General features: G+C 41.7%; 1 protein-coding gene across 1 annotated transcript in view; it reads right to left on the bottom strand.

The window, feature by feature from the left end:
* Positions 1–445: 445 nt before the first annotated feature.
* LOC137646056 (mitotic spindle assembly checkpoint protein MAD2A-like) overlaps positions 446–12851 on the bottom strand; it is an 80635-nt gene continuing 68229 nt past the window's right edge. Inside the window, exon 5 of the mRNA XM_068379211.1 lies at positions 446–1925. Coding sequence (XP_068235312.1) covers positions 1759–1925 — 167 coding nt within the window. The 3' untranslated portion in view covers positions 446–1758. The remainder of the gene's footprint in view (positions 1926–12851) is intronic.

Genomic DNA, 12851 nt, shown 5'->3' with positions numbered 1-12851 from the left:
TAAACTCCATGCTGAATATGAACTACAGTATGTTGTGTTGTGTCGAAAACAACTCTGCAGACTGAGAAATTGGTGATAGAAACAGTTCAACCATCACATTAAGAACATCATTGTTTATTATCAAAATGAAGTATGTGTTACTCATATTAATAACATTAAATTATGCAATGTGTATAATAAAGGGCCTCTGCTAGATTTCCCCAGTTGTCTCTATCTTGAGGTTTCAAAAAATACTTCTCTATTCATCATCTCCTATTTCGCACTACATAGTCATCAGCCTTGTAGGCCTGGGTCTTCCAACTCTTCTAGTGCCTTGCGAAGCCCAGTTAAAAGTTTGGCGATTAGAAGAGAAAATACTTACATGTTACAGAGCCTTTTAATAAACCTTACTCTATACAATTTCATAGACAATAAATATGGAGACTGAATGGACAATAACACAAACTTTAGGTTCATGTAATTATTGGAAAATTCACACAAAAGGTGAAACTGTCTTAAAAAATGGCATAGGAAAAATATTTAACTCTCTGGAGTAATTTCTTAACAAAAAAATTCTCCTGAAATGCGTATACATTATTAAGAGCTTGCTTTATCCCAGTGGTTCCCAACCTGGGGGAAATTTCCCCCAGGCGGGAAATTTGAAGCTTCCAAGGGGGAAATAATTACACTACCTAATAACTAAAACAAGCGGAAATGTCCACATAGTACATGCGGCAATTTGTTGTTAGCCATTCAATTGTGATATGATCATATCATTTCTCACTGACATGATATTCAAGGGAAGAATTGGAATATCAAGCCCATTTCTGAGGCAGGCGAGTGGGCATGAGGGCTGGGAGGGGTATGAAGGGGGAAATCTGGATGGTTGAACTGGAAGCAGGGGGGAAATAACTGAAAAAAGGTTGGGAACCACTGCAACCTAAAAATCTGTTTAGCTCATCAAAATGTGCAAGTTTTAATTAAACAAAGGGTTAAAATATATTATAAATGTAACAGTGTACAGAAGAAAATGCTTTATGTAATATTCACCATACCAATCTTGGCAAATTAAAAGTTACAGTTATTAAATTTTGATAAGAAAAAAAAAAGAAAAAAAATAGATGAACAACTACTATCGATTAATTCCTATGTATATATATATATATAAAAAAAAAACTAAAACATCAGAAGCCCCCTCAGAAAATCTTACTCATTGTTACTCAAAACCACCATGCATGATAATTTTCATATGTAATGGATTTCTGGATAAGATCCTATGAAACACACATGGATTATACACCTTACAAAGACCCAAACTAAACTTAATTTAATTGTAATCAGAAGTAAAAACTGATTGCATTATTGAACATCCCAGACTTTACATGTCTATTCATGTTTATGAATTAAATACTGTATTGTAGGATTCAACTGGCCTAAACAATAGAATACCATTTAAAATGACTTCAGGATGAATACTAAGCATTGAAAATAATTTATATAGCAACACAGTAACCAATTTTTCTATAACGTACACCAAGTTCATCTGGTTTAGTGTGTATACAGAAAAGGAATGCGAGATGAAAGTTCATAAAATCTAGCATACCATAGTTGGGTGCTATACTATAAATAGTATTTTACTTGCTGCACTCGGCTTTCTTATTCTAGCAAGTCAATCTTTTCCCCACCATCGGATTATTAGCTTAAGATATAGTAATACATGACATGACCAGTGTAAAAAAAATGCAAAGTTTAAATATCATTAGATTCTCATTCTTCACATCAGTCGTCTATCTTATAACTGACGCATGCATCAACCTTATGAACTGAAGTGGAGAAGGACTTTAATCTGACTTCTTGAGAGTTAGAAATGAAACATGGCGCAGATTCACCCCACTTATCAGGAACATCAGCATTCTGGTTAGTGTATACAAGCAGATCAAATGCACCTGAGAAAAATCCAAACAGTTTATAGCTGCAAAAAGATATATTTCTTCAATCAAACTAACTTTAAAAGACACTACAGTAGATGCCTAACAATACTTCAATACAAACAAAAATATTTTAATACAAAGCCATTATTTTAACATTGCCTAATTTGTGTAATGAAAAAACCCAAGCAACCATTCCAATGAACATATATTAATGATGGTCTATATTTTTAACAAAAGTTAACTGGGACATTTTCAATCATGCAATGGCAGTTCAAATAATAAGTGTGAAAGACAGTCAAGCAGTTGTCCAACTTTTAACAGCTTGCCTAAAATTTCTTCACTCGTATTAGCTTCAGCCATGTACTGTAGATGGAATTACAATGAAAAAGTAAGATTGAGAAAAAGTACTAAGGAATAAATCCAAAATAATCCAAAGTAACGAGAGAGCAACCGGGAAAATCACCGAGCGAGATCGCTACAGATAAAAGAATAAACATGGCGGCAACGATGGTGCCATCTAGATACTCAAATAGAAACGGAGGAAGAGTACCTTGATAACGGCTCCCCTTCTATTTTTGCCACTTACCCCCTCGAAGCGAAAACGCTATTCGGGGTGAAGATTGCTATGTGACGTATCAAGAAATACGTCCCCTGATATTATGCGATATCCTTAAAGGAAACTTTAAGGATATTCGCGCCAAGAGTTAGAATTCTGGAGACCTTAAGGTAAATTCTCTGGGAATATCACTCTAGTCAAATATACCCTAGGAAGCTACTTGAAGGAACCTTCCGTCAGGACGACATGGCCTGAGCCCAAAAATATCCCTTAGAAAGCTGCTTAAAGGAACCTTCCATCAGGAAGACATGGCCATCCCACCCAAAAATAGATTTTTCGCTAAGCTTCAAAATCTGTTATACATATATACATACATACATACATACATATATATATATATATATATATATATATATATATATATATATATATATATATATATATATATATATGAATATATTTCTACCTCATACTTGGGATCGAACCCTAGCCCCTTCTAATGAAAGGACAGGTCGCTTCCAACCATGCCACGAGAGGCCAATATAAGAAGTCGGAACCTAACTGCTAATCTTCAGTTCAGAATTTACCTGGAGAGACATCAGTCTCTTACCAGCGAGTTTTCCCTGACTTCCCGGCCCACCACGTGACACAAATGATAGCAATTCATTCAAATTACCCCTAATGAGTCAATATGGATAAATATCAACACAACATCGTGCTCAAAATAGAAATAAATTTCTACCTCATACTTGGGATCGAACTCTAACCCCTTCTAATGAAAGGAAAGGCTCGCTTACAACCATGCCACGAGAGGCCATAAAAGAAGTCAGAACCTAACTGTTAATCTGCAGTTCAGGATTTACCGGGCGAGACATCAGTCTCTTACCAGCGAGTTTTCCCCAACTTCCCGGCCCACCACGTGACACAATTGATAGCAATTCATTCGAATTACCCCTAATGAGTCAATATGGATAAATATCAACACAACATCGTGCTCAAAATAGAAATAAATTTCTACCTCATACTTGGGATCGAACCCTAGCCCATTCTAATGAAAGGAAAGGCTCGCTACAACCATACTACGAGAGGCCATAAAAGAAGTCGGAACCTAACCGCTAATCTGCAGTTCAGGATTTATCTGGCGAGACATCAGTCTCTTACCAGCAAGTTTTCCCGACTTCCCGTCCCACCACATGACACAATTGATAGTAATTCATTCAAATTACCCATAATGAGTCAATGCGGATAAACATGCACACAAAATCGTGCTCAAAATAGAAATAAATTTCTACCTCATAATGGGATCGAACCCTAGCCCCTTCTATTGAAATGCCAGGTCGATTCCAACCATACCACGAGAGTTCATAAAAGAAGTCAGAACCTAACAGCTAATCTGCAGTTCAGGATTTACCTGGCGAGACATCAGTCTCTTAACAGAGAGTTTTCCCCGACTTCCAAGCCCACCACGTGACACAATTGATAGTAATTCATTCAAATTACCCCTAATGAGTCAATATGGATAAATATCAACACAACATCGTGCTCAAAATAGAAATAAATTTCTACCTCATACTTAGGATCGAACCCTAGCCCCTTCTAATTATAAGGCCAGGTCGCTTCCAACCATGCCACATGAGGTTATAAAATAAGTCGGAACCTAACTGCTAATCTGCAGTTCAGGACTTGCCCGACGAGACATCAGTCTCTTACCACCGAGTTTTCCCCGATTTCCCGGCCCACCAAGTGACACAATTCATAGTAATTCATTCAAATTACCCCTAATGAGTCAATATGGATAAATATCAACACAATATCTTGCTCAAATAGAAATACTGTAAATTTCTACTTCATACTTGGGATCAAACCCTAACCCCTTCTAATGAAAAGCCAGGTTAATTCCAACCACGCCACCAGAAGCTATAAAACGGATTTTGAAGCAAAGCGAAAAATCTATTTTTGGGTGAGTTTGCCATGTCGTCCTGATGGAAGGTTCCTTTAGGCAGCTTTCTAAGATATTTAGCTACAGTGATACTCCCAGAGAATTGACCATAGGTCTCCAGAATTCTAACTTCTGGCGCGAGTATCCTTAAAAAATTCTTAAGGATATCGCATAAGGGGACGTATTTCTTGATACGACACATGGCAATCTTCACCCCGAATAGAGTTTTCACTCTGAGGGGGAAGAGTGGCGAAAATGAAGGGGAGCCGTCATCAAGGTTAACAAATGGATCCCATTCTGTACAACTACAGCGCCACTCATTCCTTGTTGCAATTAAGCATGGATGGCTACAGATAGGGTAGTTTCGGGTGGGGATTTGTTACAGATGTATGCCCCTTTTCTAGAAAAGGAGGGCGGGTCCATCAGGACAACATAGCTATCTCACCCAAAAATAGATTTTTTGCTTTGCTTCAAAATTCATTTTTTGGGCTCAGCCATGTCGTCCTGATGGAAGCTTACCAAAGAAATACCGTATTTCCCGTGTCGAAGACGCACCTTTTTTCCTGAAAAATTACCCCAAAAATCACCCTGCATCTTAACACTAAGAAAAATTTGTATATTAAAGTTTGAAAACCCTCAAACACCCAACTAATCACTTACAAATACTCACTCAACAGACATAGAATATAAACCACCAACTATCATTCATATGTAATAAAAAAATATTTTCATATTATGCTTCGTTTATTATAGTGCAATAGCAAGTTATTTGCTTTGGTAATCAGCTGATGACTCGGTAACTTCCTTCTACAAGCAAACAACTGTGTAGTGGTCTCCTAGCAGACGACGCTATTACAGTACATATTAGTTGTTAATGCAGTATATATCTATTTTCTCATATTCTTTTTTTATATTTTGTAATAAAGCAATATTTTGATAATGACTTTGTTGCCTGAGTTCCGAAATAATACAAACAAACAGTTGCTGAATACGACCTTGGAAAAAAAAAATTTCTGTTAGTTGAGTGCAGTGTTACCAAGTTAGCAGAAAACTAGACATAGAGTCACATTCAGTAGCAAAAGCAGTCCACCTAGAGGAATTTCTAGACTTCTTTGATCACTAATTAAGTTTGTGAGAAAATGTGTAGGCTATATGATAAATTTGGAAAATATTACTGGAATTTTACTTCTTTACCAAAATTTTATTAACATTAGGCAACACTGCTTTTATGTAAACAACACTTGGAACACTAAACAAATAGTTGTTGAGGCAACTACAACTGATTTCAGTGGTTTCTACTATTAATATGTAAATAAATTGGGATCACTGGTGTTCAACTAAGTAATATTAACTTAAGCATTTGCCAATATACCTAAAATACAAAAATTTACTGTGCTAGACAAAATCTCACTAGAGTTTCGGACTAGGAATTGCTGCTAGGAATTGTAAAATCTCATTTTTTTCCCAAAAATGCTTTGCTAATTTAAGGGTGCGTCTTACCACTTGCAGCGTCTTATCACAAGGGAAATACGGTACTTGAAAGTACTATATCTATGGTTTTGTATAAGTGCCTTAACCTTGAATCAGCTTCTATATGGTCATCTGGACCACATAAATATACGACGCTACCATTATTCGTCATATCTGCTAAGCTTGGAATGAGCTTAGGGCTTCCTGCCCCCTGTAGGGAAACTGTCAACTCTGACTATAGAAGCGAGGTTTGTATACGTTGGAGCAAATGTAATTAACTTACCATAAGTAGGTTCACACGAATAAGCATATTCAAGTGTTTATATTATTTTTAGGAAAAAAAAATAACCAAGAAACTCTGGCTAGTTTTATTCAGCTACTTATGGGGCGAATAAGACGCACATTTTTATATTTATTTGTATAGACAACAAATATAACAACGAATGTATTAAAAAAGAATCATATCCTTTACAACCAACATTCTAAAGGTACATATATATTTATCACCTGTAAGGGAAGAAATATATATTAAATCATGGCCACTCGAAATTATTGTAAAATTATTAAGATAATTTCATTGTAGATGTTGTATGAGTTTTAAACACAGCGTACGAGTGTACACACGGCACTAGTGTTATTGGTTTGATTCTACACCTATAAAGAACAGTCTCAGGGACACAAGGGTGACCCTTAGTAAAAAGTATTACACTGAAAGGTCTCAACATCTTTTCACCCATAACTGTAAAGTCCCAAACAGTTCAATGTTCATCGCAGCACTAGACGACAGGTTTCATAACACTACCTGCCGCCACCACGAAGTGTTTTAGCTCATGCACTTGCTTCGCATAATGTTTATAGAAGACTCTAGAGGATTTCCAACCTGTGTATGAGCAGAGTCTATCAAAGTCCATATACTGAAAAAAGTTCAGCAAGGAAACAACTTTTCTTGGATCATGACCTGCAGGTGTACTGTCAGGATTCGCTCTACGAATAAAGTAGGTGAGCTTCGCCCTCAGTTGTTTCAGGGATAAGTTTGATCCTGAGGTTTTGCCTATGAAGAGCTGTCCTCTCTTGAATTCTGAAGTTCTTTGAAGATAGACCTTTAGACACACTACTGGACACAGAGAGACATCTTCCTTCAGAGGGCAGATTCGCCAAGGACCCCACCTTTTGGTGGGTAGCTCATTTTTGGCGAGAAAGGTAGGATCGGGAAAAAAATTCATTTCTCCCTCTTCCGTGAACTGAATATGGCCCTCATCTCTTGATAGGGCTACTATTTCACTAACTCTAGCCCCTGACGCTATAGTGAACAAAATTATCACTTTTTGTGTAAAATCCTTTAGAGAGCAATCTTCATTATTCAAGTTCGAAGCATAGTGTAAGACTGTCCAGAGACCTTGAAATGGGCTTCGGAAGAGCTGCTGGTTTAAGTCTAGCGCATGCCTTCGGAATCTTGTTGAAGATTTCGTTCAACAGGTCCACCTGGAAGGATATAGAAGAGGTCTAGTCAAAGCTGACTTACACGCAATTATGGTGGTGGAAGCCAAGCCTAGTTCATGAAGGTGGATGATGAAGGACAGGCAGAAGTCTATCGAGATAAGCCTAGTTCATGAAGGTGGATGATGAAGGACAGGCAGAAGTCTATCGAGATTTCCATCGACTTTTTTGCTTTAACAAAAGACACCCACTTCTTCCAAGATGATTCATATTGTCTTCTGGTTGATTTTGACTTGTATTCTTCTATAAAGTCGATACTGTCTTTCGAGATCACAAATCTTTTCTTGACTGCTAAGGCGAGAAAATCATGAGATGAAGATTTTGGGTTCTCAGTGATGAAGAGAAGACAGTTGACTTCTGAACCAGTTGGGATAGAACTGGGTTCGGTGGAGGAAACAGCCTCAGCTTCCGTTATATCACCAGAGGGAACCAACTGCTCTTGGGCCACTTGGGGGCCACCACTGCTGCTGTCCCCTTGAAGGATCTCAGCTTGTTGAGGACCTTCAGCAGGAGATTTGTTGGCGAGAACAGGTAGATGCAAGGGACATGGCATCCATAGTATAGGGCTACGTATCAAAGTAGTTTCTTGTCGCTCGTTGCGAAGAGGTCAATCTGCAGTTCTGAGACTACCCAAGATGAAGGAGAATGAGTCTGCGTCTAGGGATCATACTGACTCCATCGGCTTTAGCCTGGATAGAGCGTCCGCCATCACATCGCGGAACCCTTGTAGGTGAACTGCTGATAAGTGCCATCTTTTCTTTCTTGCCAAGCTAACGATGGCCAACATCACGTGGTTGATGTAGGGCGATCTCAAGCCTTGTCGGTTCAGACATCTCACTATCACTTCGCTGTCCAAGACCAGCTTGATGTGGGCTGATCTGTGAGGGGATAGCTTCTTCAATGTCAGGAGGACTGCCATGGCCTCTAGAATGTTGATGTGGAAGGTCTTGAACAGGGATGACCAGGTCCCTTAAGCTTTCCTTTAATGGGAATGACCTCGCCATCCTTCTGTCGAGGCATCCGTGTGGATGACTACCAATGGTTGAGGTGGTTGTAAGGGAATAGTCCTTGCTAAGCTCTTTACCTTCAACCACAGCCTCAAAAGCTATCGCAGTAAGGTCGGTGTCAGTCTAAGTAGATCTCTTCAAGCGTTTGATGCCTATCTTCTCCAGACTCCTGACGCATCTTTCAGCTGTGCTCTTAGCACTGGGTCTGTTACTGCTGCAAACTGGAGAGCGCCAGGTACTCTTTCATGTTGGCATCTTGAGATCCTGTTGGATTTCAGTAGTCTATTGACAGAACCCGCGATCTCTCTCCTCTTCTTTGGTGGAATGGAGAGGCAGTGTGACTGCAAGTTCCAATGGATTCCCAACCATTGAAACTCTAGCTGGAGAGAGGCGAGACTTCGTGTAGTTAATCTTGAAACCCAGATGTTCCAGGAACTGGATCACTTTTGTGGCTGCCTGCAGACAAGCAGTCTTGGATGCTGCCCACACCAGCCTGCCGTCCAGGTATGCAGCTACCTGAACGCCTTCTAAGCGTAGCTGTTTTACGACTGCGTCCGCAAGTTTCGTGAAGATCCTTGGAGCTATGTTTACTCAAAAGGGCATGGCTCTGAAGATACACTTTGTCTTCTGTAGCTTGAATCCTAGTTAGGAGGAGAAGGGGAGGCTGACTGGAAGGAACCAGTAAGCATCTGCCAGGTCTATTGAGACTATGTATGCCCCTTTTGGTAACAGGGTCCTTATGTGTTGTAGGGTTAGCATCCGGAACTTCTTGTTCTCGAACTTGAGTGGAGACAAGTCTAGAATGACTCTGAGTTTGTCCGAGTCCTTCTTGGGAACACAAAACAGCGTTTCCTGAAATTTGATGGACTTTGCTTTCCTTATAACCTTTTTGTTCAAGAGTTCTAAGGTATATTCTTCCAGTAAGGGGGCGGGGTGTTGGAAGAATATAGGAAATGAAGGTGGATATCTGTTCCATTTCCACCCTAGTCCATTCTTGATTAGGCTGTGGGCCCAGGGATCGAAGGTCCAATGATCCTGAAAGTGAAGGAGTCTTCCTCCTACCTGGAGCATCTCATTGCTTGGATGGTTCGGAGGGTTAGCTACCCAGACCATGTCCTCTCCTACCCCGTGAGGGGTTTCTTGAGGAGCCCCGTCTAGATCCTCTACCTTTCAGGTGAAAGGTAGTGGTGTGCCTCTCAAAACCTGGATTAAAGGCTGGTGACTGGGCTACCAGCTCTTGAGGCACCACCTGGAAAGTGGTCTGTGGCTGAGCAACCATTTGGGGCACCGTGGTCATGGTTACTGTGGGATGTTGCACAGGTCGAGAAGGCAGTCTTGGCTTCTTTGTCTTCCTCTTAGGTTGGGGTCCAGCATCAAGGAAAGATTTTCTCTTGGCAGAGATGCCCCACTTTTGGAGAAGATTCCAAGTCTCCGTGGCAGCTTTGGCAACTACCTCTTGGACTACTTCCTTTGGGAAGAGGTCCTTGCCCCAGATACAGGAAGTAATCAACTTCCTGGGCTCATGCTTGACCGTTGCATTGGTAAACACAAACTCTGCAGGCCCTCCTGGCCTTCACAAAAGCGTTATGTCCTTAACTAGGGTAGCCATGTTCATCTTGGCTAGGACTGTATACATGTCGGGGGTGCTTGCAATGCCTGCACACATCTCCATGCAGTTCTGGAGGGACAGAGAGACGGCTAGTCTCTCCTTTGTCTCCTGTTCTCTTCTCAGGAGAAAGTCCGACAACTTTGGGAGGTTCTCACTGAACTGCTGTCCTACAATGTCCGCGTCGAGCTTCGATACTGAGAAGGTTATGTGGACCTGGTTCCAATGCTTCTCACCCGTGGGCAAGGCCAGAGACAATGGCCTACACTCCTCTAGCGTAGGAAATGGTTTGCCTGCATCAACTGCCTGTGGAGAGCTTTTCACGAGAAGGGGAAAGCTCTGGATGAAGGAGCAAGAAAGGTAGGGTGCTTCTTGCTCAACACAGAAACTTTGGAGTTGGTGTATCCTGCCTTCTTCAGGCTACTCGTCAAGAGAGCCTGTGCCTTTTTGTGGTCGAAAACCATGACTTCCTTGGGCTCCGTCTCCACGCCGGCTCACTCTTCAGCCGGATGAAAAATTCCGGGCTAGCCGAAAGGTTTGGCCAGAATTGAATGTCGTCCAGGGGGATGGCCCCCATCTTTTCCGAAATGAAGAGTTTCCCATTCATCATGGGCATGAACACTGAATACCTCCAGGGATTGGTTTCAAAGCATGGTGGCAGGTCAGACACTTTGGGTCCCTTGTATGACCCACGAGAAGTAACTACGTGGGTTGCTTCCCGGAATTCCTTCCTCATATCTACATTTTCCTTCCGTAGAGAGTCAACTAGCTGCTGGATCTGGGCCACAACCGCTTGGCCTAGCGGGTCTAGTTGAGGGGGTTAGAGCCGAAGAAGTTGACGATACAGGCTGGAATGCCAACACAGACAGAAGAGGGTCCCCCCACGTCTGTCAACTCCAGATCTTCTTCTTCTCCAGGTGGTTGGGTCATCTCGTCCTCAAGGTCCTCTTGAAGGAGACCCTTTTCAGTGTCCGAGGACACTTCTGACATCCTCTCCTGATGGATGTCCATGCCTTGTAAAGCCTCGTTGATATGGGACTCTATTGCAAGCTGTATGCAGGGAGGTCCAGGTCGTGCTTGAGGTACGACGGCATCAGCTGTTGCCTTAGGCAACAGCAGGCTTCTCATCATCTCGCTTGGTAGGTATGGTCCTGGAGAGTTCTTTTGGAACCCTCGTACCCACTTCCTAAGCGTTTCCCTCGCAGTATCCCTCGACTCCGTCGTCTTGGGATCGCCAAAACCCTCGATCATCAAGGCCAAGCAGACATTACAATCCATGCAATCCTTGGGATCCCAATATCTCAAGGTTTCAGTTGCGATGGAGCAGGGGGCATGAGACCTACACATGGTGTGACCATAAAAGTTCCTACTCTTGTGGTTACAGTATATTACCTCACACTTCACCTTGGCCTCCTCCTGTAAAGAAAGAAAAAGGTGGAATGAGTATGGGGTAATTTATCACACTGATAAATTCAATTTAATTCAAGCATAAAATTAGTACTTTGTAGCTTAGGATAGTAAGCTAGAAAGAAAATAGGAAAGAGACATATCTGTGTCTCCTGTCCAGACAATTGCTGTGACCTCCCTCAATATTAATACTGTACAGTATTTAAAATTTCCTTATTAGGGAGTTTAAGGTAGAAGAGCTCTAAAATTCAAGAGCTAAAGTTTGTGTATACTAGCACTAACCCTTCCACAATGGAATGTTAATATTGTAGGGTAAAGATATTATGTTCTGATGACCTATGGTTCATCAGGATATTGGAGGAATACTTCACTTCAACATTATTATCGGTCTCAACAATGGACTGTGAAAGGATACACAGAATATGTTGGAAAATATATACTACTGTATATTATATACTATAGTTTTCTAACTGCAGTATGTACTATACTGTAGAAATACTGGCTACTGTATACTCTTATACTGTAGTTCTGCCGGCATGCTGCTGGCTGGACTAGTACCTGACAGCACTAGCCGATAGAGAGAGAGAAAGCATGGAGAGAAGGGCTACCGTATTATTACAGTTTAGTACAATAACTAGGGTTGTAGGGATTACTGTCTCTACTGCCTTATTCCAGAATGAGGATTCAAATGGAAGGGGGAGAATGTAATCATTCAGGCTTCCATCCAACCACAGTATCTGTTGCCGGCTACTCTGCCGGTTCCACGGTTTGTGGATGGCAGTCCAAGAGAGGACTGAAGTATACTCAAAGTTATAAGGGTCTCCCACCGGCAGCCGTCATGGCCGGCACAACCTTTCCCGGAGCCTTGCTTCCGTTAGGGGAAAGGTCGAAGTGACAATCAGACCGCCTTGTAGGAGCCCGGCCGGCATCGCAATCCACCCGGCAACCGGGAAGATTGTAGAATACCGGCCATAGATGTTGTGACGGCTAGGCCATCACGAAAGGACAAAGGGGAAGGGGGAGGGCAAGGGTCTTATATTTTGCGTCGAAAGAAGGCCTCCTACTATCGGCCACACGGCGCCGCCTTGGGCGGCAGAAGAATAACGATTCCTCAGCCTAAGACATGACTTCTAGACTACAAGGAAGAAGGTGGCAGCAATTGTACTACCACTTTCGGTTGTGGGCTAGGGAAGCCGGGCTTCCTATGCCGGCAACTGTGAACCGGCAGGGGAATGACTAGTCCCCCGTCAGTAGAGTTGCCGCCGACAACAAGACTGTATACTCTGAGTTACTGTCGTGATTCAAAGCCGGGATACTCACTAGCAAAGTGGGAAGGCAGAAACACTAATCTAGTCAAGCCAGAGTACCCTACTCTATGGAAAGACCAAGATAGGGTTGTCACCTAATGGCGGCACTCAGAGGGAAGGTAGGGTTTACCCTTAAACCTCTAAAAGAGAAG

This window comes from Palaemon carinicauda, chromosome 8, assembly GCF_036898095.1.
Source record: "Palaemon carinicauda isolate YSFRI2023 chromosome 8, ASM3689809v2, whole genome shotgun sequence".
In the NCBI taxonomy this organism is placed as follows: Eukaryota; Metazoa; Arthropoda; class Malacostraca; order Decapoda; family Palaemonidae; genus Palaemon; species Palaemon carinicauda.
Note: the sequence above shows the minus strand (reverse complement) of the source record. Positions and strands in the feature narration are given on the sequence as shown.